This window comes from Oncorhynchus mykiss, chromosome 5, assembly GCF_013265735.2.
Source record: "Oncorhynchus mykiss isolate Arlee chromosome 5, USDA_OmykA_1.1, whole genome shotgun sequence".
NCBI classification, from domain to species: Eukaryota; Metazoa; Chordata; class Actinopteri; order Salmoniformes; family Salmonidae; genus Oncorhynchus; species Oncorhynchus mykiss.
The window spans coordinates 40917469-40942187 of record NC_048569.1 but is presented as its reverse complement, the minus strand read 5'-3'; the positions used below and the strand labels follow the sequence as shown (position 1 = coordinate 40942187).

The following is a 24719-nucleotide window of genomic DNA, read 5'->3' as shown; positions in this document are numbered from 1 at the left end:
TTGGTAGTTAATGTTACGAATTACAATTCATATTATATGTTACATATTTGAAAAACTTACTATATGTTACGAATTAGCAAAATGTACAATATGTTACCAATTTGCTAAACTTATATGTTATGATTTCTTGCTAGGTAGCTAACGTTAGCTAGCTGGCGAATGTCAGGTAAGCTAGGGGTTAGGGTAAGGGTTAGCTAACATGCTAAGTTGTTGCAAAGTAGATACAAAGTTGTAGTAGTAGTTGAAAAGTTGCTAATTAGCTCAAATGCTAAAGTTGTCTTTGATGAGATTTGAACTCATTACCTTTGGGCTGCTAGATGTTCACGTTATATGTCCACCCCTCCAACCCGACCAACCACCCACCCTATTTTCATTTTTTGCCTTAAGTAACCATCTGTCTTATGTAGCCATACCAAACTTAACATATCACATTAAAAGTGTCTGGATTTACATTTACTATGTTGCGTCTACTCTATGAGACCAATCTGTAAAACTAGACTACTTGCAGATGTACCATTAACCATTTGTTTAGGCTACACCTTGTTCAGTCATAATAGATATAGCCTATGTAGCTAATGAGGTAACAACCTGGGGAAAAACAAAGAAAAATAAATCAATTATAAAAATAAAAAAAATACAACCTGGGGCGGGTTCAGCAGGACACAACGTTTTGGAACGTTCAGATAGAAATATGCTAGGTAGAACAAACATGCCTCTCTGACATGTTGAATAAGGAACATCTGCTCTATTCATGGTATTTCCATCTGCAACGTTCAGAACATTTTGCAACTGAACATGGCACTGGTAACATTACCAGTAGTCTATATGGCACAGAAAGAAAGAAAAAGGGATAGCAAACAATTTATTGACTAAATTTCTCTTGCCACTACACTATATCTGACTATGTAAATCCTTTTATTTTAAGTTAATGGAAACCCAGTGACTCAGGCTTGAGCACTTTGACCAGGACTCGAGCACTGGGACTCTGGGACATTGGTGACTCTGCCTTGGACTCGAGCACAGTGGACTTGGGACTCGATTCGGACTCAAGGTTTAGTAACTAGACGACATCACTGGACAAAACAGTCATTAGCCCCTGTTCTGCTTTTGGACACAAATGTGGCTGTGGAACAGTGATAACAATGGCAAGGACGCGACCTAGTGATGGAGGTGCAACCCATACTACTTACCAATACTTTGCGGCACCATCTAATGATTGTGCTACTCTCGCTCTTTCTGCACTTTTGTGTGTATTGTGCAATATCTATGTATGCTGATAAGGAATTTACATGGCCAGATTACTCTTATATATTCTTATATATGTTTGTCATAGTTCTGCTGTTGGGAAGAAATGAGGAGGTTATGCAGAAAAATGTGTTGGTAGGACAAGGTTATGTATGTTTGGAAGTCAGTGATTTATGTTTACTAAAGGTTAATGAAGCAATACAAATGTGATGTGACGAAAATAAGACTAAAATAAAAGGGCATTTAGTGGACTAAAATGGCCCACTGTTTGTGTCATTTTGACAATAACTAAACTAAATCATAATTCAAATAACAAAAATGTGACTAAGACTTCATATTTTAGTCAAAATTACTAAGAATAGACTAAATCAACAACAACAAAAAATGAGTGCCAAAATGAACACTGGCTCGGGCAGGCCTTAACTGCTCATTTCTGGAATCAGCAACACCAGTCCACCTTCAACCTGCCCCTCCAAAATGCAAATCCCTTCAGGTCCACCCTCAGATTGAAACGCATCTAATTATGTATCCCTGCCTGCTGCCATATTTGGGCGCGGTGGCCATGAAAGGAGGACATAGGGAGGGAGGAGGGAGGGGGTTGAATAAAAATGCAGTCTATTGTGTTGGACCTTGACCCCTTTAAGGGTCAACTGGCATGTGACACCAGGAGGGGAGGGGCTTTACATGGGCCTCACATTATCAACCGCTCCGCTCCCCCAGGGGCTAGCGTGTGTGTTTAAGTGTGTTGGGGGAGTAAGTGGGGTGTACAGGTTACCACATACACAGACAAACACAGGCAGGCTATGACCAAAAGGACTGCTGTACTTCCCACTGAAAATGTCTAATAAAGCTTTGGAGTGTACAACTATCTTCAGACCAATTCTCACCGTTGTGATAACTGAACTAGGAAGGGGGGGGGGGGGGGCAGAGAGAGAGACAGAAGGAGTCAGTCTGTTGAAGAATTGAAGGAAAGCCTATTTGACTTGGGCACAATAGACCGTCCTACAGATGGTAGACGTTGCCCCATGCCCCTCCCCACACACGACTCTTCAACCATGCCCAAGTGGAACAGCCCCCCCCTCCCGAGTCTGAACCCATCCCCTCCCCCTCTCTTTCCTCACCCCCATAATATCCACCAGTGACCAGTGAACCCCCCCGACACACCACACAAAAAAAACAAAAGAATCATTCAGTTCTTTCTAATCAAGTTTAATTAAAATATTGTTATTAGATTACATTCCCATATCTGTACATTAAGACTGTAGGTTGACCAGTGGATTCTGAATCATGTGACGGTGCAGTGTGTGAGCCACACGGATAAAGAAACTCCTGAACACAAACTGAGGAATTAAAACAACTTTGGAGTTGTCTGCAAGCATGTTCAATTAAGACAGAAAATATAATTGAGCAAATATTTTGTAGAACAGAGAAACTCGTTCTACAAAAACAGACATAAGTAAATGAATACATAGATGCAGCTTTGACATGGTTTTAGCCCAGTAGTCTTAGGAATTACATTGCTTTTGGGTGGATTCATTCGTGGCTTGGTTTGGATTTGTAGTGGCAATGTGTGACTACTACGTACATATTAAAGCTGCCATAGACACCTTTGGTTTTCTGATAGAGATTAAACAAGAAGCATCTCTGTACTAGTAACAATACCAGCCTTCAACAGAAGTTGCTTTGGAAAAAAAACAATGCTTTCTGTAGGGTACAATACATAGTGTCTACCACGAGTTGGGGTTCCCATTCCAATGGATAAACTAGCATATAAAACAGATGACATGACAATAAACACAGATCACATTCTCAAAAAACAAAACAGCACAGGAAACAATGCAGCACAGTAAAAACATGTCATCTTTGTATTCTTCTTCCTTTGGGATAAAAGTGGTATAAAACACGTCAAAACGCCTCAGGAGCAGTACATTAAATCCCCCCCGCCTCCAGTGTCTTGGGATCGGAGCTTGATGTGGTTTATGGCTATTTTAATGTTTTAAAAAGGGACATTTCACCAAAGATATCATACTATGGCACTCTCACAATGTAGTCATCAAGTTGTTTGGGGTTAACTTAGCCCAAAAACCTGCCAACCTTGAAGAATCTTTACGAGTTACACTTCAGCGAGACAGCGACGCCCCTGGACCCCACGACGGCTCGTGTGCGACACCACGCTCAGATCCGAGACAAATGTACCTTTTTTTTTTTGCCTGATAATGACGTTGGCAGAAGACTGCCTCAGTACGAATGGTAGGCTATAGACTCATCAGTGCTTGGTTTTGGCTAAGAAGTTTAATTTACAAACCAGGGATCTCCCTAGAATTTTCTGACAAGGAGGTGTTAATGTAGGCCTGAGGTCAGGTAAGGGGGAGGTGACCCCATCTGAAAGTTGGAGCGTTTAGCTTTTTTGAAAAACTGCAATTTTCTGAAACTTAGAAAATGTAATTATATCAATACAATGTAGCCAACGCAGTAGTTGATCCTGACTGAATTTTGAGTGGTTCTCAATTACTTTGTAACATTTATAATAGGTTAAATTTAGGGGTAATGATTATTCTATTAGCTGTCATTATATGGATAGTATAGTGAAAATGTAAGTTGGCGTCTTAGGTTTTTTTTGGGGGGGTGGGCGACAAATTCTGAATAGGCCTAGTTCAATTAATAGATGCAATATAGTAGACCTAGTCTACTGTAAATTGAATAATCATGGAACACCTGAACAAGGCCTATATATTTTTTAAATGTAACCTTTATTTAACAAGGCAAGTCAGTTAAGAACAAATTCTTATTTACAATGAACAGTGGGTTAACTGTCTTGTTCAGGGGGGTTAACTGCCTTGTTCAGGGGCAGAACGACTGATTTTTACCTTGTCAGCTCGGGGATTCGATCCAGCAACCTTTCGGTTACTGGCACAACGCTCGAACCACTAGGCTACCTGCCGCCCCTATACGAGCTTGTTTCAGATCTCCATCCATGACTTAATTAATCAATCTTCCTTCTCAGTTCAGGTCTACCATTCATTCAATATGCCTTGTCGTCATTGGCGAACTGACTAGGAGGCTATTATCACACCATTAGCAGCCGAGGACAGATCAAGAACTGATGAATTAACGTAGTCCTAAATCTTTGAAAGTACCAAAAGAAACTGAAGTATTAGCAGAACAGCTTGCTTTGCCATGTCTGTTTTAATCCACGCTGCGACACACACTGAATGAACTAAGCTAGCGCAACACCGCACGTTTCCTTGCTAGTCAATCCGCTCGCGTTCAGCAGCAGAAACGCTGACGGTGCAGCTATTTAACATATTTCTTTTCTGGATGAGCAGTAACAAAGTAGCAAAGCCCATGACTATCATCCACTGAGTTATCATAAAGAGGCTTAAAACAGGATCCAACTAATAAATACATTCGTGAATAATCAATAGACATCAACACTAAGTTTCTGCAAACAACTTCCTAAACAGAGGGACAGCAACAGACAAAATAGAACAATCTCATTAGATAAAGGGTTTGTTGACCAAATGCATGCTGATATAACATTCAAGAGCTAAAATAGTAAAATTGATATTTCATCACGCAGTTATTTGAAAGAAGATAATCACCACCCTCTCCCTGTAAAAAAATCTCTTGTGTTTATGCTTTCCCGCACAGACATTTGACGGTGCAGACTGTTTGACAACACAACGAACACTCCCTGAAGATACGAGTCAGAAGTATCCCTGTCACAGCTCAAACATGTTGCTCTCGGCTCTCTTTCATTTGAGTTGTCGACATATTACATTCTAAATGCCTCAACCAAAACAACCAGAGAGAGTGTTGATATGGACTGTATAGATGCCAGACCCTGACAGCAATGGTTCCTGAGTTGAGGAGTAATATACATGTTTCTGGTGTAAAAAATGACTTTCTTTCAACAATTGAGCGATAAACATGGAGGAAAGAGGATTTAAATACTAGTCCAAAACGGAGTCATACAACAGTCTTAGATTTTTGGTCTGAAATGACATGTAAATGTAGTCCTCCTGAGGACAGAGTAAAGATAATGTAAGACCATAAAGTGAGGTTGGTCCAATCAACATTGGTAATTCCAACCACATGGCTGTTTGTGTGGAACTAGGAGTGGACTATACCGTAGACATAATAACATGGGTACAACTTCACTTTGACATTGAAAGACTTTGGTTGTTAAGTTTGTTGGTTTTGTATTAGTTTTCTTTGGATTTCAATATACAATCTCGTAGCAGTTTCAGCTCTGTCATACACTAGTAATACACTGTCCAGAAAGCTATGCTCTCCTCACAGCATTAAAGACATGCTCTGGAACTTTGGCTAAGTGTTTTTTTAAATCTCCAGCTTTGGGCTGGAAGTGTCAATATGTAGTTCATACATGCATAATCTATGAGCAGAAATACTATTTTACCTCAATTTGCCACGAAATCCCTAGTTTGAAAGCGACTGTTTTTCTGGAAACTGTGCTGTGCCATTTTCCCTACATTTTCTCCCCTGTGGGCCAGCCCGCTTGCAATTCGAGTTCTAGCCAATGAGCTTCAGTCCCTCGCCATTTGAGTGACAGCTAGCAAGATGCACACACAGCAGAGCAAGAGAGCAATGACGTGGTGAACATATCTGCACATACAATGACGTAGTAAGCATTTTTCAGGGACCACTTTTGGCTGGTGAGCATGACTTTTAGAACTACTAGCTAAAAAGTATACAAAAGTACCGGAGAATCTCTTTAAGAGATAGGAGGAACTTGTTGAAAACCAAAAGCAAACGTAATACAGGGATACTGGCCACCTGTCTCAGTAGACCAGCCCTTTAAAGAAAAAAACCCGCTACACACAAAACACAACAGTACCACCAGAGTATGATGCCTCACAGAAAATATCCCCACCCCTCCCAGGCCCAAAGTAGAAATACCCAGTTTAAACATTCACAAAAGCGCAGCAATAAGTTCTCAAAACATTTAACCCCCCCAAGTTTGGCTTTTTCAAGACTTCACATACAATACAAACCCTGACCTGTAAACCAACAGTAAAGTAAACATCATTGCGTTAAGAATACCCCTGATCAATTTCTAATAACGGCAAGTTTCAAACAGGCTGTGTATGTGGAGGTGAAAATGTATTATTATATACAGAGGATAGGATGACTAACCTGTTCCATCTAGCTGGAGAGCATACTATTACTACTGACTGTTAGCCAGTCATGCCTGGGGTCCAGTATGTGTCTTATAATGAGGTAGTAGAGGCATTGAGGTCACACATTGACCAGCGAGAGACAGCTACAGCAGCCTGGAGGCACAGAACTGACACCCTGGGAGGACTAGTTTAGTTGGATGCTAAAAGCTATCATCAAAACACGTTTGAGCCACCTGGGATGGGAAGGAGTCTTTGGCAGATGGCGAGGTGTGGTGTGTTGACCCTGAGATGGCCAGTATATCTGGCTGGCTGGCTGGCTATGTGGATTTTATGATGGGTTCTGAGGGTGACGTAATGGTTGGTATTAGTAAGATGGGGTTCTGAGGGTGACGTAATGGTTGGTATTAGTAAGATGAGGTTCTGAGGGTGACGTAATGGTTGGTATTAGTAAGATGGGGTTCTGAGGGTGACGTAATGGTTGGTATTAGTAAGATGGGGTTCTGAGGGTGACGTAATGGTTGGTATTAGTAAGATGAGGTTCTGAGGGTGACGTAATGGTTGGTATTAGTAAGATGGGGTTCTGAGGGTGATGCAATGGTTGGTATTAGTAAAATGGGGTTGAGGCAAGTCAGAGGAACAGTCGTCATGGGTGAGGCTATGGGTGATGGTTGTTCAGTTGTTGAGGTACAGGTGATGGTTGTTATGAGGTATGGGTGATGGTTGTTATGAGGTATGGGTGATGGTTGTTATGAGGTATGGGTGATGGTTGTTATGAAGTATGGGTGATGGTTGTTATGAGGTTGAGGTATGGGTGATGGTTGTTATGAGGTTGAGGTATGGGTGATGGTTGTTATGAGGTTGAGGTATGGGTGAAGGTTGTTATGAGGTTGAGGTATGGGTGAAGGTTGATTTGAGGTATGGGTGATGGTTGTTAAGAGGTTGAGATAAAGTAAAGGAGCAGAGTTACTCAGGAGGAGTGGTTATAAAGGTGGGGTCATTCCTTTCAAGGTGAGTTTCTAAAGTTGAGGTAGAACCCAGGTGTGTTTACAAGGGTGAGGAGGTACTATGGGTAACAGCAACACCAGATAGCATCTGAAGATGAGGCAGACAGCCTAATAGAGCCCAGATAGCTGTGGTCCAGCTGCAGTAACCATGGTGAAGTGTCCTCTATGAGGGCGAGGTGTGCATCTTTAGATGGCTGAGGAGGTTGCGTTGCTGGGTGAACTTTCCGCCACACAGCTGGCACTCGTAGGGCTTCTCCCCCGAGTGGACCCGCATGTGCTCGGCGAGACGGTACTGGCGTGTGAAGCGCATGCCGCACTCCTCGCAGGCGAAGGGCTTGAGGCCCAGGTGGCTCCTCATGTGGCGGGTCATGGTGCCTCGCTGGGTGAACAACTTGCCACAGATGTTACAGGGGAACGGCCGGTTCAGCCAATGGCTCTTCTCGTGTTCCCGTAGCGACACAGCGTCCTTGCAGGTCTTACTGCAGACTGTGCAACGATGCCGAGGTTCGTCAGCGCCAGGCTCCACCCCCCGTGATGCATAGATGTCAGGGTCTTCGTCCTTCAGGTATCCACCACCCTCCTCTTCTTCCTCCTCTTCTTCGAGGTAGATTTCATCCTGGGTGTGTGTGTCGACGTGGGCGTTAAGCTGCTCGGAGCTGGGGAAGCCTTTCCCACAGGGGATGCAGACGTACAGATTGTCCCCCACACCTGGCTCAAACCCTGGCTGGGGCTGACGGTAGATATAGTTGGTGTTCCCATTTCTCTTACCTCCAGCTCCTCCTCCTCCTCCCTCACTCCCACTGTGCCCACTTTCTTCACTCTGGTCCTGGCCATTCTCCTCTCCATCCACCTCCCCATCCTCCAGCTCTGGGGTCACTCTATCCCCTCTGACCAGCTTTTCGTGCCCTGGGGCCCCTGGTTTCTTTACTAGGCCCTTGTGCAGTGCCTTGCCCGTCTCTCCCAGGTTGGTGGCCTCTCTGTGGGATCGGGGTCTCTTGCAAGGGGCCCTAGGCAAGAGGTCTGTGGAGGTATTTGGAAGCTGCCTCTGGTTCTCCCTAGGCTCTGCCGTGGTGGGAGGAGTGGGAGAAACAGATGAGGAGTGGGGGGAGGAGCTTTGGGGGAGACTGCTGGGGGACACTTCCTCTGTGGCGGTGCTTCCTGATGGACTCCTCTTGGACAGGTCCAGTCCTAGAGCCAGCCCATTAACCCTACTTCCTCCAGAGGGGCTGAGGGAAGCACACCGCGAGCCCGAAATAAACACCTCCTCCTCGGAGAGATCCTCTCTCAGCCTCCCCTCCTGGCCCCATCTCTGGTTCCTCAGGTTGCCCTTCCTGGACCCTGAGTGGTTGTTATGGTGGCTGGGGGTTGCTCTGAGGGGGGTGGAGGAGAGGCGGAGGGGGCCAGGCGTGTGTCCATTGGGGGTTGGGGAGGTGGTCAACTTGTTGGAGCTGGAGGGGGTCTGTCCATTGTTTTTGAGCTTCCTCCGACAGAGAGCAGCTAGTTCTGTCAGCTGGAGGTAGGAGGCGGCGGTCAGGAGGGACGAGACACTGTGGTCACTGACAGAGTCAGAACTGGACAGACGACCTGTATAGATGAAGTCCAATACCTAGAGGAGAGGGGGGGGGGGGGGGGGGGGGTAGCGAGTGAAATATTTATATTGTTCCAATGAGCAATTTGTTTCACAGCAAGTTGATATCAGAATACAGATAAAACAGCTGAGCTTTCAACTATTGATGTGGAATCTAAATTGATGAATGACAGAGTCCAACGCAAATATATCTGTGTATATGTGGCTACGGTCAGTGAGATGCTGCCTGTCAGGTGACCCACCTGTCTGAAGACTGAGGGGCTGACCATCTCAGTGTCCAGGTTGATCAGGTTATCGTGGGGGACCAGCGACTTGAAGTAGACGCTGCTGGCCGCCAGGACGTTCTTATGGGCGCGGAACAGCGCATTCTCCACCACGATGATGACATCACACAGGTACCCTTTGGCTCGCTGCTGGTTGAGCTGCAGCAACAGCTGCTTGAAATGGTTTTGCTGCTCCATCTCACACACACTTTGGTTAACAAACATTGGAGGGAGGAGGAAATAGGGAGAGGTCAGTTACTCCGTTCTGAGAACTCAAAGAATCCAACCACTGATATTCCTAGAGAAATTTAAAGTCCTGCAGGCCCAAATGTGTTCCTGAAATTCTTGCAATGCCCAGGATCGCCCACAAATGGCCACATACTTAACACCTCTCTGCTCTCCCTACAACCATCGCGGTGGTTTCTTCACATTAGACCAAACAACATACTAGCAAGCGGAGAAGGATAAGCGCATTGTAGCTCCTCTGGCAGCATTAGATTCTGAGGAATGAGATCTATCAGTCTGTTCATTATCAAAGCATACAGCCATACATGCACATGCCAGCGTACCTACACCATGATGTGGGCCAAAAGTTCCATCCCACCAGAACAGACTGAAATTCACAGTATTTCAGGGGCATTATTTTCACAATTTCAGAGTGCTATTTTGACCTCATAGTGTGGAAATGTATTTTTTTTTAAACAGGAAATAACTGCACTGGCCTTTTAATGAATCATAAACCAAATTATCAGTAAAAACACTATAACTAACATAGGTTCAAAGAAGTGAAGGCAGACCTTCCTCCCTCCTCACGCGGGATAAACTATCATAAAGATGTGGGTTTTTGGTAACAGATTGACAAGACACGAGGCAATATTTCTTAAACTTACAGAAGGAAAATAATTTCTGGAAACCTAAATATTAATATTAGTTGGCAGGGGTCTTGACTTCAACATTATTGTGTTTTGATGTACTGGTAATACCTTCTAAGAATTTTTCTGCTAGATGTTTTCTAAGACGCCTTTTCCATGGGTTTGGCCAGAAATCACAGCCTTAATAACACATTTTTAGCATGGACATACATACATACATACATACATACATACACATATATATATACATATACATATATATATACATATATATACATATACATATATATATATAAATAAATAAACACACACATACATACACACTACTGTTCAAAAGTTTGGGGTCACTTAGAAATGTCCTTGTTTTTGAAAGAAAAGCACATTTTCTGTCCATTAAAATAACATAACATTGATCAGAAATACAGTGTAGACATTGTTGATGTTGTAAATGACTATTGTAGCTGGAAACGGCAGATTTTTTAAAATGGAATATCTACATAGGCCCATTATCAGCAACCATCACTACTGTGTTCCAATGGCACGTTGTGTTAACTAATCCAAGTTTATCATTTTAAAAGGCTAATTGATCATTAGAAAACCTTTTTGCAATTACGTTAGCACAGCTGAAAACTGTTGTTCTGATTAAAGAAGCAATAAAACTAGCCTTCTTTAGACTAGTTGAGTATCTGGAGCATCAGCATTCGTGGGTTTGATTACAGGCTCAAAATGGCCAGAAACAAAGAACTTCCTTCTGAAACTCGTCAGTCTATTCTTGTTCAGAGAAATGATGGCTATTCCATGCAAGAAATTGCCAAGAAACTGAAGATCTCGTACAACGCTGTGTACTACTCCCTTCACAGAACAGCGCAAACTGGCTCTAACCAGAATAGAAAGAGGAGTGAGAGGCCCCCGTGCACAACTGAGCAAGAGGACAAGTACATTTGAGTGTCTAGTTTGAGAAACAGGCACCTCACAAGTCCTCAAATGGCAGTTTCATTAAATAGTACCCGCAAAATACCAGTCTCAACGTCAACAGTGAAGAGGCGACTACACGATGCTGGCCTTCTAGGCAGAGTTCCTCTGTCCAGTGTCTGTTATTTTGCCCATCTTAATCTTTTCTTTTTATTGGGCAGTCTGAGATACGCCTTTTTCTTTGCAACTCTGCCTAGAAGGCCAGCATCCCGGAGTCGCCTCTTCACTGTTGACGTTGAGACTGGTATTTTGCGGGTACTATTTAATGAAGCTGCCAGTGTGTTATTAGTGTGTTGCAAAGGGAAGTGCAGCCAACACCTTGAAAATGAAGATTAAGAATACATTTAATGAGGAACAACGTCTTTCTCCCACCTTGTGGACAAAAAAAACTGCTAATAATCATGTTTATTAAATAGACGTGTACACTTAAAATGTACAACATTTTGGATGCATTATTATAGTCATCCACTTCATCACATATGCGTTATTTGACACTAGCACCAGTAGGAGATTGTTTTTCTAATTTAAAAAAAAAGGATGTTGTGTATGGGACGCGAACCTACACAAAAAGTATCAGAGCATACTGTCTTAGCAGGGGACACTACCTGTACCAACTAAATTGAAGTGATCTGAAGGGATGGATCCATTCTATTTCTATGATTGAAATGCCACCCACCCTCATTTTCAATTGGATTGGACCATTTTACAGTAGTTCTAATGAAGGTACTGAGCTTCGGCAAAACGTAAGACCGAACTACTCTTCAGTTCTGATCCTCCATCTCCACCAATCTGTTGCCCTACATCTGTACAAGTGGCAGCACCACAGGGGTAATTTTTGCTTTTAAACCAGGGAGATACAAAGTTAGAAATAGTACTACTGATAACAACACATCCCATCTGTCTTGCCATACATCGATGCAGTATCACACAACCCACGCCCCCCACCCACTTCCTAAAATACACACTAGGGAAAAAAGAAACGTTTGGGTAATCTGTTTATCTAACGACTGCACAACACACCGATGGTGATAAGATGCTGAGGGTCCTTTTATGGACCTTACAGGCCCCTTCTGCCCCCCTCCTCCCCTGCCTGCTCAAAAACAACCTCATCGCTTCAAAAGAGAGAACCATAGACTTATATAAACAGGCTGTAACCACAGTCTGGAGGAAAGAGAACAGAGAGCAGGCCATATAACCAGGTGGTCTGGTTCGGAGAGGGCGCCTGACCTACAGCATCAATGAGTTTGCCCTGCTAGCTTCTGATCAGCATGCCTATTTAAGAAGACTACTACATTTCAATGTAGGTTCAGTTAACCTACATTGTTCTGTAACTGTTCTAGTCTTGTGTTCTGGTTTGGCCTGTGTTCGAGCCTAGCCTGTGTCTGTTCTAACCTGTTTTCTGTTATTTCCTGTGTTGTGTTAGCCTGTGTCCTGTTCATTTGTCCAGTGTTTCATCTTGACTTCCTGGCAGAGATCACTGTCTCACACACACACACACACACATATGGTCATTTAGCTGGGTTTTAGGCATGTTAGAGCAAAAGCAGCGTGGCCCTCTGGTAAAAACCTGTAGAATATTGATAATCTGAGCCGGCCCACTTTATATACTCTCCTTAATGCTCGTTAACTCAAATACACTGTTTTCTACAGGAGATTTGTTTAGACCTGAAGTCACCCACCCTTGTCCCAGAAAACTACCAGGGGTCTAATCCTAATCAGTACCAAACCCAATCGATTCAACCTAACCTGAGGTTAGTCTCATTGAGATAAAAATCTATTTTGCAAAAGAGACCTGGTCTAAGATAGCAGCAGGGTCAACGTTTAATTGCTGGGCTAAAACCCAGCACACACACACACACACACACACACACACACACACACACACACACACACACTAGAGGTAGAGAGAGGTATTTGAAGTGAGCAAGACAATGTGAGCATACATTGTTGACATTTTCTAAATATGACCAGCCTCTGATCGTCAAACTTCCTCGGTGTTAATGTTGACAGAGTTTATTATAACCAGAAACTGACGTTCTGGTTCATAGTGGTTCGTGTCATGTTAATGTTATGTTCCACTCCACCTTCGGGCCACCTGGTGAGTGAGAAGGGAGGGGGCTTGATTGCATTAATCACCGATACCTGAAATGAGACTGCCACAGTAAGTACAGCACATGGGGGATATGTGAAACTTACTCTGTCCTCAGCCTGTATCCCCACTTGCGCCAGCGAATAACTCGCTTTTTGTCCTTTACATACAAAGTGGCGTTACCAATAACCTTCCTACCAGAGTGCCAATACGGAGTAGAGTTGGCCTGAGCAGATCAGGTCACAGATTAGCGAGAACCCTGTTAGCCACAGAGTTATTAACCTGGCTCAAAACGATGTCCCCAGTGTGACTCTTACTGAGCCAGGTTCACACAGTGTTCCCGGAAAGGCCACCCCAAGGTTAGTCCATCACGCATGATCCCTCCTAACTAGCTAACTTAATTATTACTAAACACATGCGAACTCCTAACATAATTAGGTGTAAGAATCGTTTTATACATAGATTTTCCAGATATTACGGGAAGGGAACTTTGTTTCGTCCATGTTTGTGTTCATTCGGTTAAACCAAAAAAAAGGATAGTAGGTTTTTACAGCCACAATCCTGAGTTTGTGTTTCAGACAAACAGCATCCCTACCTACTTGGTATAAAACTGAGGGATGTGGCTGAGGAAATGTAACCACTAAAACTCAAAGCCCAAGCATAAAATTGATTTAACATCACCGTTTTAAACATATTCCCAGACATTGTTTGTTTACAGACTGAAATGGCAACAAAACAAACATTGGAGTAAAATAACCGTAGGCCTATTTTGTGTTAGGATAGGGTAAGACAGTTGTACTACCTGATGTAAACAACCATGATGCTTTATGATATATTTTTCAGGAATCAAATCATTAGGACGAATTGAAATTGTGGCAGATATCAGAAAATGAATTTGAAAAATCACAATAAACAAATGAATAACAAAATCCCCATAACCATGTTTTTATTTGAGCTATTTACACTATTTTGTGTTAATTCTGATGAATTTTGGTCTAACCTACGCAGTAAAACGTCAAATCATTAGTATTGTTTATAATGTTGCGAAAGCCTGACGTTCCTCACATATTGGAGAAACATTTAAATTCACTGCAGTATCCATCATCACACAAGCGATTGTAAAACCAGTGTTTCTATCCCATGATTTAAAATATCTGATTCAATGACACACAGTTGAGAAAGAAATAAGAGGGGAAAAAAAACATTAAATGGGCGATACTCGTCTACCACAAAAGAGATAATGGTCTACGCGCTGAAGGGATAGGGCGAAGGAAGGAATCCAACAATGCCTTTTATTCAATTAACCTACATTGCTGCGCCTGCCCTGCATCAGATTTCAGTTCATATTTTTGTTTATTATAAGTTTATTATATCATAAAGTTATTTATCTTATTCCAAAGATGTGAAAAATAAACCGAAGGCAGCAATCCATGGGTTAAAAGGAGTGCAGGTATTGAGGTGGTTGCCAAGCTGGTAATACTAGCTCTGACTTTGGCTACACACTGGGAGACCCCTCTGGGCATATGCTACGAGCCAAATGTTAGGTGTTTCTGGTATTTCTTCAAACAACGTAATGCAAACTCATTGAACACGACTACACAGACCAAGTTGCACCACAAAACATGCGAGGAACTGAAAAAAATTATATAGATTTACCTTAATTCATCGATGATCGCGTTTTTAATTTACCATCCTCTCTCCTACCTCACTACCCTCGGTTCGCACTCCCCCACTACTATTCTGCTAGCAGTACTGGCGATGACGTCACTTTTCTATGGTAATGAGGAAACCTTCAAAATAAACGCCTGAATTTCAAAATATTGGAAGGTGGATAACTCCACACCAGGGATTGGCAGCTTTGATGGGGGGTGGGGCCCACAAAAAAACGGAACTCATCATGTGGGGCCGCAGTGGCTCGTGGGTCTGCATACCGTGGGTCAGTTCTATAACTAATTTCATGCAATTCTGCACATTTTGCCATAGGGTGGATGGAAATTTTTGCAGTTTTTTATATAATAACTCATGATCAGTAATTGGACAATGCTAACTACAAGTTTAGATAGCTGGCCAATAGACTAATTTACCAATCCCAAAATATTTTGGCTGACATGGGCCAATTGAGTGACCACTAATGGACAACCAAATTTTGAAATTGCACAGTAAATTGAGACCCCTTCTGGTCTGGGGACCAACAAAAGGGGGGCATGGGCCGCCAGTGGCCTACCCCTGCTTAACACTGTTTGTCAATTTCAGTTTATGTGAGAAAATAAGCATTGAATAGTGTAGGGCCCCCATACTCAACTGGCAGACAGGATCTGGACCCATAACGGGGTCAATACGGACAGGCTTCAATCCCTGGTATCATATAAACACACATAAGACATGGAACAATGTGTTGAATTGCAGGAAATTCGCTTAAAACAGAAGAAGAAGAAAAACTGCTGCATGCAAAATGTATAGAATTAGCTTTAAAAATGCACAAAGAAACAAGAGGCGTGTGAGTGGGGGTTTGTTACTATGTTATCCAGTCGGACCTTTGCCACCTAAAACATTTGTGTGACTAAGACCTTCTCAAATAGCCATTGAATACCCCTGGTATAGGGAATCATTCTACCAATCTAAATCGCTGTGAAATATATTTTCAATAACAACAAATATTATGTTTAGGCTCAGCTGTTTGAAACTGGGTGGACCAAAACTGCTGTTCGAAGCTGGTGGAACAAAACCGAAAGTAACTTTTGTACAAGCTCTATAAACCCTATTTTTTGTTATTGAAAATATATTTTCGATGGTGATTTAGATGATACAATGATCCCCTACATTATTCAGTGCTTGTTTTGTCACATAAACGAAAATTGAGCGAACAGTGTAAATTTTAGCAACCAGGAAATGACAGGGCGATTTCCACTAGATAATCCAGCCACAAAGTCAGAACAGCTTTGCCAGAATGACAACAGATACCGCTCCAGTCGGAGAAATCAAGAGCAATATCACAGCCAATCACAACACTGGCGGGTGAAACACTATCGTTCACTGGTTGGTTATGAATATGATTGGTTTGTTTATGATTCCTGGCAATGTCAATAGTTTGTATGTATGCTTGTTTGCATGTAACTATTCCTCTTTTGTTTGTTGATATTTGTTTGTAAATAAAACAACAATAAAAATACAATGAAAAAAAAGAAGATACGAAAAAAATGTGTCGGTTGCTTAGCAACAAAACCCAACATTCAAAACACCTCAAAACAATAGATGGTATCATGAACAAGCTGAAAGGAGCCAAATAAGATTTCCCACATGGCAGTTTCTTGTCATTCTTGCTAGCAATCTGGCCATCCAGAGTCACAACAACATGCTGACTTCTGCAACATAGAAGCGCGCACATAATTGTCATGGCGTGGTCAGCTACATATACATAGAGAAATAATAATGGCGTCTTTTTGTAGGCACTAACTCCGCCATGGTTCGTCGGACGAAGCCTATGAGGAAAAATAATAGAATTTCTGTAGGGTTTTTGGATAAACACTGAAAATATGATATGTGGTAAACACAGGCTTAGGAGGTCTTGTACGTTTTGTTCTATGAGTTCATATTCAACAGTTTACGGCACTTTGTGAATTTTGAATAATTTTTGTAATAATAAAAAACAAATCACATAAAGGCTTTATGATTAATAAAAGTTATGTTAACTGACTGCTATTATCTCATATAACAAAACGTATAAGATCTCCTAAGCCTGTGTTAACCTCAGACCTTGTTTTCACGTTTATTCCAAAACCCTATTCTTTCCCCGTTCATTTTTCCCATGGGGATGGCTGAACAAACCAGAGGTAACTTATTTCCGGGTTTTAGGACTAGAAATTGGAGAGCTCTATTAGCGCCAGATATATTATGGCCATTTTCTGAAATTACAATGCAAAAATAAAAAATAATTCCTATGTGTAGCACCTTTAAAAGTGAAACATTGTTTTTGAGGTACTACAGGCAGACTGCAAGGCATGTGTTAACCCTCGCTTTACCAAACTAAATGCTAGGTTGGAAGTAATGTGTGAGTTGAAATAAATACAAGCGGTGATTCGGACAGCAAAATTAAAGTTATTATTTTCAGATGGAACTGTTAGCAGGCATAGGTGACGGCCAATACAGCGCGGCTTGGAACGCTACTTGTCCAATCAATCAATCAATCAATCAATCAAATGTATTTATAAAGCCCTTTTTAAATCAGCTTCACGCTAAAAAGATGTTCTCCAATCAGCATCCAGGAGCCAAACAACCAGTTTTACAATACATTTGAATCCATTTCGATTTTTATTGTGCTTATAAGAATTGCACGAAGGAATTGTAAGACCACTATTGAAAAATACAATGTTCAGGCTAGTATGTTGACAATGTTGGGCTTATAGTGAGAAAAAAAACGTGCCGATATAAAAGTGGGGTTGGGAGTACTCCGTCGGTTCTGTAGAATCTATATATTGTGTAATTTCATACGACACTAAATAATATGGAGTGTTGCTGGCCTTTTACCACACCCATTCCATAGGCCACAATCAGAGGTGGGTAGTAACGCCCTACAAGTAAGTCTTTACATGTACTTAAGTAATTTTTGGAGGAACTAGTACTTGTTTAGTTACTTTCTGTGGGCTGTACTCTTACTCAATTAACTTACTTTTTACTTAGTTACATTTTATCAAATCACTTTAGTTGCATACATTTATATTATTATATCGTTGCTGTCAGATAACCTCATCTCTCAAAATGTTTAATGATTTTCATTCACTATTCAAAATAGATTGTCATCAAGTCTTAAGTCCATTGGCTCTCGACGTGAAGCGCTCCTCTTCACTCCTGCGGATATTTTTTTTGTCAGTTCTTAGCCAGACGCGATCAGAGTTAAGTTGCACTATAATTACCTTCTTCTTTTGTAATATTATATATTTCTGGAGTAAGAAGTATTTTTCTGATATTCTGCTGTTGAAATGGTTTTGATGGCAAGTGGAAATGAAACGACTAAGTAGCTAGATAGTTAACTCCGTATCTGACAGAATGTTTAAAGGGATTCTTTACTCCCCCAGTGTCAGAGGAACTTGTGGATACCAATTTTATATCTGCGTGCAGTTTGAAAAAAGATGCTAACTAGCGTTACCCCTGGACTTCCAGTCATTGCGCTATCTGCTAGCATGCTGTGGGACTAGCAGATACCCATCGACCCCCAGTCATTGCCTTAATGTTAGTTAGCATTGATTGGCTCGCAAAACGACCTCTAACTTCCTTCATACTGGACATAGAGAATTGCCAAAATATATTTATATTTTATTACAAGTGTATTTCTTTACATATACATGTAGCCTACACACTAGCTTTCAACATACTAGTATTGGTGTAAACTTTCTAAAGAAATGCTGTTATAAATATAAAAGTATGGCAAATTATCCATACATCTTTTTTAAAAGATTGTTGCCATGCTGTAAAACACAGTTATATTGCACTAGAGTGCAAAAAAATGACATTCACAAAGATTAGCATTTATTTGCAGGGGGACTCTTATTTTGACAAAAATACATCTGTGATTGTGCTGCCAGCATAATTTCCTGCAGACAGGTGAATGGTAATGGGAACCCTAACCCCTTGACCCAAATTTAAATAAAAGCAAACTGAAAGGGGAGGGAAGAGAAAAGCCTCTCCTTAGCCCTGCCAGACCAGCTGCTGATGCGCAGAAGTGCCCAAGGGAAAAAGTTTTGTGTGTCAGTTTAACCTGAACAACCAGGATACAAGCTGGATAAATTGACCAGAATCGACAAAGATAACAACTGCCTCTGCCACACTGTATGTATGGGCCCCTGCCCCCTGGCATTGTACGAACTGAAATATCCTTTGCTTGAAACAGGCTCCTTGAGGGTGCTTGACTTGGGCAGGAGCTCACCGAAGCTGAGTCTTGGCACCTCAAATGTTCTACTGCTTGAGCTCCTGTTCCTCTTGATAGAATATTAGCTCAAAAGTATTGTGGAGCTCCTGCACCTAAATGTAAACAGTACCGACACCTATTTCAGTCCAAGTCAAGCACAGCTCCTTGATGAGATAAAGCACTGGTGAATAAAGGGTGTGGTGCAGGCTGATTATAGGTTACATCAGTGTTTCCCAACCAGGGGTACTAGGGGGTACTTGAGAAGACTCATGAGACCATAAGTTTACTGGTCAAATGCGCATGAGGGGGAACTTCAGGGGTACTCTGGGCAGAGCAAAATGTACTTGGTGGTACATTAACTGAAAAAGGTTGGGAACCACTGGGTTACATAATGTCTCTGTCAGAGAATGGACTTCAATTCTTTCATGTCTTACAGCTTGCTGACATGAAGGCTCAGTATTATTTCATCCCTTGACGTGTCTTATTGATTATGACTGTGCCAATAATGATTACGTTGCCAATATTTGATTGTCAATATGACATTTCGTGTGAGATAAAAAGAGCACCCAAATTAGTGGACCTCTTAAATATACATTTTAAAGAAACATTTTGACAAGAAATTGACAGGGTTAATAAATCATGGAAAAGTTGTGGTTTAAAAGCCATTGTTAATAAATGCATTCTGATTATGAGTTCACCTGTAATGCTTATACAAGTGACAAGGAGCAGAAAGATAAATAAATTAGACGACTCATTGTAACTAATGGACACCTCTCTCCATCTATCCGTATGAAGAGTGGGTCACAGGAAGACGAGGTGAAAAGAGGAGACGTGCCACTTAATCTTTAAATACTGTCACGTACTGTGTGTGTGTGTGTGTGTTACTTTCTAAATGTAATCCATAACATGAGAAGGATTTATCAAGAAAAACTTCCCGCGTCTCTGTTAGTTACTTGTTACCTGTCCAAAATCGTAATTAGTAACATAACTTTTGGATTACCCAAACTCAGTAACATAATCTGATTACTTTCATCAGATAGAGCAGATGGAGCCAACATGAACTTGCACCTTTTTCCAATGCTGAATTGAATGTCATTGATAAAACGGAAAGGTGTCATAATGTATTTTCTTCTGCAAAAATACCTTTCTGAATTTAAAAGTAATCCAAGAAGTAATCATCTAGTTTTTCAAAAGTGTCTGTAATCTGATACAATAGTTTTGCTGGTAACATAACTCATTACAGTAAACAAAAATTGCAATCAGATTAGATTTAACTGATTACATGTGTGTGCTCTCTAGAGGCTGCAAGAGATTCTACATGGACTAGTATTCCCTCTAGAGGACACAGTATACACTTTTACAACATCTACTTCAGTTTAAATCTGCCAAGCAACTTTTAGGTATTGAACCTACAGTATACCATATCATGGTAGTAGGCTATTCAATAGCTATAAAGCAAAAGTTAGATTATTTGTACACCTTATGTTGTGCCTGGTGCATAAACAAATTATTTGAAAAATAAACTCCAGCACACTGGTATTCTTGTAGCTTCAGAATGTGTTATTGATTAAGCTCACCAGGGAGCATGGCATTGAAACCATTGTAACGTATTTTGTAACATGATCTTATCTTTTTATTTCAACATCAACCTGCTACCAGTGTGTTTTCAGATGTTATATTGCCTCAGATGAATACATTTTTACTATTTCAATCAAGTGAGAAATAGTGGCCCATGTTTAGGATTATCCCAAAATAGCCTAAATAAATGGACGAATACTCTCATTTGACAAAATGACTTCCGGATAAATATACTAAAATCAAAGTAGCCGTGCACTCCAAGTACAGTGTTGTTTTTCATTTTGAAAGAGTGCGTGCGTACATACTGTACAGATGAGACAGTAAGAGCCAACATTTGGATATCGCTGTGTATTCTGGGTACAGACAGTAATTCCACGATGGCGGCGAGCAGGAGGCTGCACAAGGTATATTTCCTGATCAATCCAATTAGGATTTTCTCTTGTTAGGTTAAAGAAAGTAAAACATTCGGACTCCCAAATCTCAGATAAAATTAAATGTGTCGTTAAATGTGTTTGTTTTTTTAGCCCCACAGTGTCAGAAACCCCATGAAACTCGGTAGGCGGAAAATGACGTTAGTATGCTAAGCTAACCAGCTAGCAGTTGTTTTTTGGTCATGTTAGCACCGGCATATTAATAGGCTAGATTCGAATTAAACGTTTTGTTCATCTAAATTGATTAACAAGGTTAACCATGTGTCATCATAAATTAAGATTCAATTCAGTATTGTGTCATCAGTTGGGTGATAATCGCGCTTCAACATTTTTGATCTTCGGCACAGAAAAACTTTAGCTAGCTACGTATTGTAGCTAGCTTAATACTAATGTAGCAGGGAGTTAATTGTGCTAGCTAGCTACGCACCACAGTTACATAGGTCGTTAGCAGTGTGGTTCTTTGCGCTAGCTAGCGAGTTAGCAATTCGGGTTAGTGTTACCTAGCAAGTTTATTTTCTCAATGTGAAACCGAGGCGAGGAAGCTGACCAGCTAACGTTAACCCGATGTATATACAATCTTGCTAACGTTATGATTTAGCTACCGGTAAACAGCCAAACCCACTTCCTGTGATTTGGTTTCTTAGTTTTGAATTGTTTTGAGTAGTCGAGTGAATCGAAAGTGAAATTGAGCATGCGGCTGCCAAGTAACGTTAAGCTAGCTAGTTAATTTAGTTTAATTTCATTCATTCAATCTCAATATTCGAGGTAACACCGGGTTTAAATCATGTTCTCAACACTGTGTAACAACCCGGCCTTATCATAATTGGCATTTATCTTTTCCCTTGCATTTGTCAGCCACCATTTGACCCAGCCTAGGATAAGTACTCATAGTAAACAGTCCCCATCAAGTCAACAAGAATAAATACAATGTTTTGAACTCCACACATCTTAGTTTGACAGTCGTTTGCATTGTAATCCTGTAGCAGTGGTCTTATCCAGAGCAACATAGAATAAGGCTACATTTGCGCTCTGATTTGATAATACATGAAATCAGGAAGCTGTGCACATGTTTAATTCTAATGTGTATGGGTGTGTTAACTGTAAGGCCCTTGTCACTATAACAATACCCCCAATCTCATGATTTCCAGTGAAAGGTGGGATTTATGAATCAGTCCTCTGGTGTGGCAGAAGGCAGTGTTCTGTAGTGAGATCAGTGTGAGAATGCACTGGATCACTTCCTGGTTGAGAAGGGGTGTGGCTGCTTGGTTCCAGGGATGAGACTAACGGTTGATATGTTAACATGTTAATCCCTAGTACTTTTAGTCATCCAGTCTTTTATTTGTATGACTTTTTATTTTTGTATATTTTTTTTAAAATTTAATTTTCACTGAAATTTAAGGGCAAATTAGGGTTAAGTGCCTTGTCGGCTAGGGTATTCAAACCAGCGACCTTTCGGTTACAGGCCCAATGCCCTAACCGCTAGGCTACCTGCCACCCTGTGTGAGTAGTTCTGTATGTCGCCCCGTTTGTTTATAGTTCTGTATGTCACCCTGTGTGTTTGTCTGTAGTCATTCTGTTGTTTTTGACCTATAGGACACAGGTTGTTTAGTGGTTACTAGGACTCAGCCAACACTGAAACAACATGTTTTATCAGTTCTTTCTCTTGTTTGATAAAAACCTTTCTGCTTCCTGTAATGGTTATGATTAACTAACTGTACAGGGGAACTTGCTCATGATGTATTCACCCTCTTTTTCAGGAACTTGATGAAATCCGCAAGTCTGGAATGAAAAATTTTCGTAACATTCAAGTGGATGAATCAAATATTTTGACTTGGCAAGGCCTCATTGTTCCAGTAAGTCACTATTTACTACTCTTGTCTCCGGACAGACATGAACATGACCAGAATAACAAGGAGGATCAAGGCACTCTCCGCGATATTGCAATTCCTTTGTTGCTGTGGCATGTTCAGTAGGACATCAGCTCACCTTTTAACCAAACATCATTGTCTCTCTCCCCTCTAAAAGGACAACCCTCCATACGATAAAGGTGCTTTCAGAATTGAGATCATCTTCCCAGCAGAGTACCCCTTCAAGCCCCCCAAGATCACATTCAAGACCAAGATCTACCACCCCAACATCGACGAGAAGGGACAGGTGTGTCTGCCTGTGATCAGCGCAGAGAACTGGAAACCAGCCACTAAAACTGACCAAGGTACGGCGGAAAGACGCACGCACGCACACTCAGACAAAGACAATAGACAGGGGTTTCTTCTCATAACTTTTTAAGTAGTAGTTATTATTGAAGTTCTTTGTAATTTCTCATTGAAATGCCGCCTGAACCCTAACCCTCCAGTCTCCTCTCCCTCGGAGGTTCCTGTCTATTTGGCTGGAGAGGTTTCCATCCTGCAACCTCTACGTGGTTATGGATTTCAATGTCTTTCTCATCTGTTTCATCTGGTCTACATGACGTCATCCTCCATTTTTACATAATTCTTAGTCTCCTCTTTTGTTCTGCTTGTCTCCCTGCAGTGATCCAGTCCCTGATTGCGCTGGTCAACGACCCCCAGCCAGAGCATCCTCTCAGGGCAGACCTAGCAGAGGAATACTCTAAGGACCGTAAAAAATTCTTTAAGAACGCAGAAGAGTTTACAAAGAAACATGGAGAAAAACGACCTGTGGACTGAGAACGCAAACGTGTGACTCCCTCTTCCTATTCCCCCCCCGGCCTCCTATCTACTCCCCCCTCTTCCCCCCCCCCCCTTCCAAAACCCCCCTACACCCCTCTCTGCTCTTACCCAATCTCCTGAAAATGCCCCCACACACGTACACACATCCTTCTAGCCCCCCTCCTCCTGGGGCGATATATCTCAGCTCCACTTCTCCCTGGCAACAGGACTGTGTCGTGAATCAGGCAAGTTGGTCACTTCTGGGTGTCAGCTTGTGGCTGTTACTAACTTTCTACTGATTTCTTAAATTATAAAAATGCCGGAATTGGGCCCAAGAGAGCAGCTTGTTAAAGAGGGAACAAAACAAATACAACGGAAAGAAAGATCTAGATGGAAATGTTATGCTCAATTTGTACACAGAAGTGCTGGTGCAGACCTCTGTATAAAGATGATCAAGTGTTTTGAAAGCTATTTGGTAAATGCTCAACTTGTGGTCTGATTGTTAACCCTTTTCATCTCACTCCTTCCCCTCACTAAAATATGTAACAGAAAAAAATCAACCCAGAAAGCAACAAAATGATAAAAAAAAAAAACACTTAAAGCATCAAGGTTCAGGTGTGGCGAAATGTTTATTTTATATTTCTTTCTTTTTTTTTGCCTATGTTGCACTTTACTCTGTGGAACTAGATTTTAAGTTTACCATAACTTCAGTTTGTCACCAATTCAATGGTCCAGATGTTATAAAAGGGAAAAAAAAATGTTTGACTGAACTTGCTTTTGTTTCTTTGAGAGGTTACGATGAAATGTTTTGTTCATATGTTGTATACTTAGCAGACGGTTTGACCATGTGACAGGAAGTACTGCTCTTCATGCCATTGCTCACTGGCCTCTTCAAGGTTCTGACTAGAGGGAGTACAGCTATGACCGGAAGTTACTCTCTCTTTTGTTCTAGCGGGTTAGGAGATTTA

The 24719-nt window shown here is 41.5% G+C and overlaps 2 protein-coding genes across 2 annotated transcripts; one reads left to right on the top strand and one right to left on the bottom strand.

Moving 5' to 3' along the window:
• Window positions 1-2438: 2438 nt before the first annotated feature.
• LOC110522942 (hypermethylated in cancer 2 protein-like) lies at window positions 2439-14986 on the bottom strand. Its single transcript, XM_036977509.1, has 3 exons — window positions 14831-14986; window positions 9221-9449; window positions 2439-8996 (listed from the first exon to the last, which is right to left on the bottom strand). Exons 2-3 carry the CDS (start codon window positions 9437-9439, stop codon window positions 7554-7556), a joined length of 1662 nt encoding a protein of 553 aa, XP_036833404.1. The 5' UTR covers window positions 9440-9449; window positions 14831-14986; the 3' UTR covers window positions 2439-7553.
• A 5928-nt stretch (window positions 14987-20914) lies between these two features.
• Window positions 20915-24521, top strand: LOC110523824 (ubiquitin-conjugating enzyme E2 L3). The gene is made up of 4 exons (XM_036977508.1): window positions 20915-21058; window positions 22843-22938; window positions 23111-23297; window positions 23615-24521. The coding sequence occupies exons 1-4, from the start codon at window positions 21032-21034 to the stop codon at window positions 23767-23769; spliced, it is 465 nt and encodes a 154-aa protein (XP_036833403.1). The 5' UTR covers window positions 20915-21031; the 3' UTR covers window positions 23770-24521.
• The last annotated feature ends 198 nt before the right edge of the window (window positions 24522-24719 follow it).

Bases quoted from the DNA above. Each gene is read 5' to 3' on its own strand.
- LOC110522942 (XM_036977509.1), bottom strand. From the start codon at position 9,439: ATGGAGCAGCAAAACCATTTCAAGCAGCTGTTGCTGCAGCTCAACCAG. The intron at 8,997-9,220 runs GTGGGTCACCTG...CCTCTCCTCTAG, and splicing joins GCCCCTCAGTCTTCAGACAG to GTATTGGACTTCATCTATAC.
- LOC110523824 (XM_036977508.1), top strand. From the start codon at position 21,032: ATGGCGGCGAGCAGGAGGCTGCACAAG. The intron at 21,059-22,842 runs GTATATTTCCTG...CCTCTTTTTCAG, and splicing joins CGAGCAGGAGGCTGCACAAG to GAACTTGATGAAATCCGCAA. The intron at 23,298-23,614 runs GTACGGCGGAAA...GTCTCCCTGCAG, and splicing joins AGCCACTAAAACTGACCAAG to TGATCCAGTCCCTGATTGCG.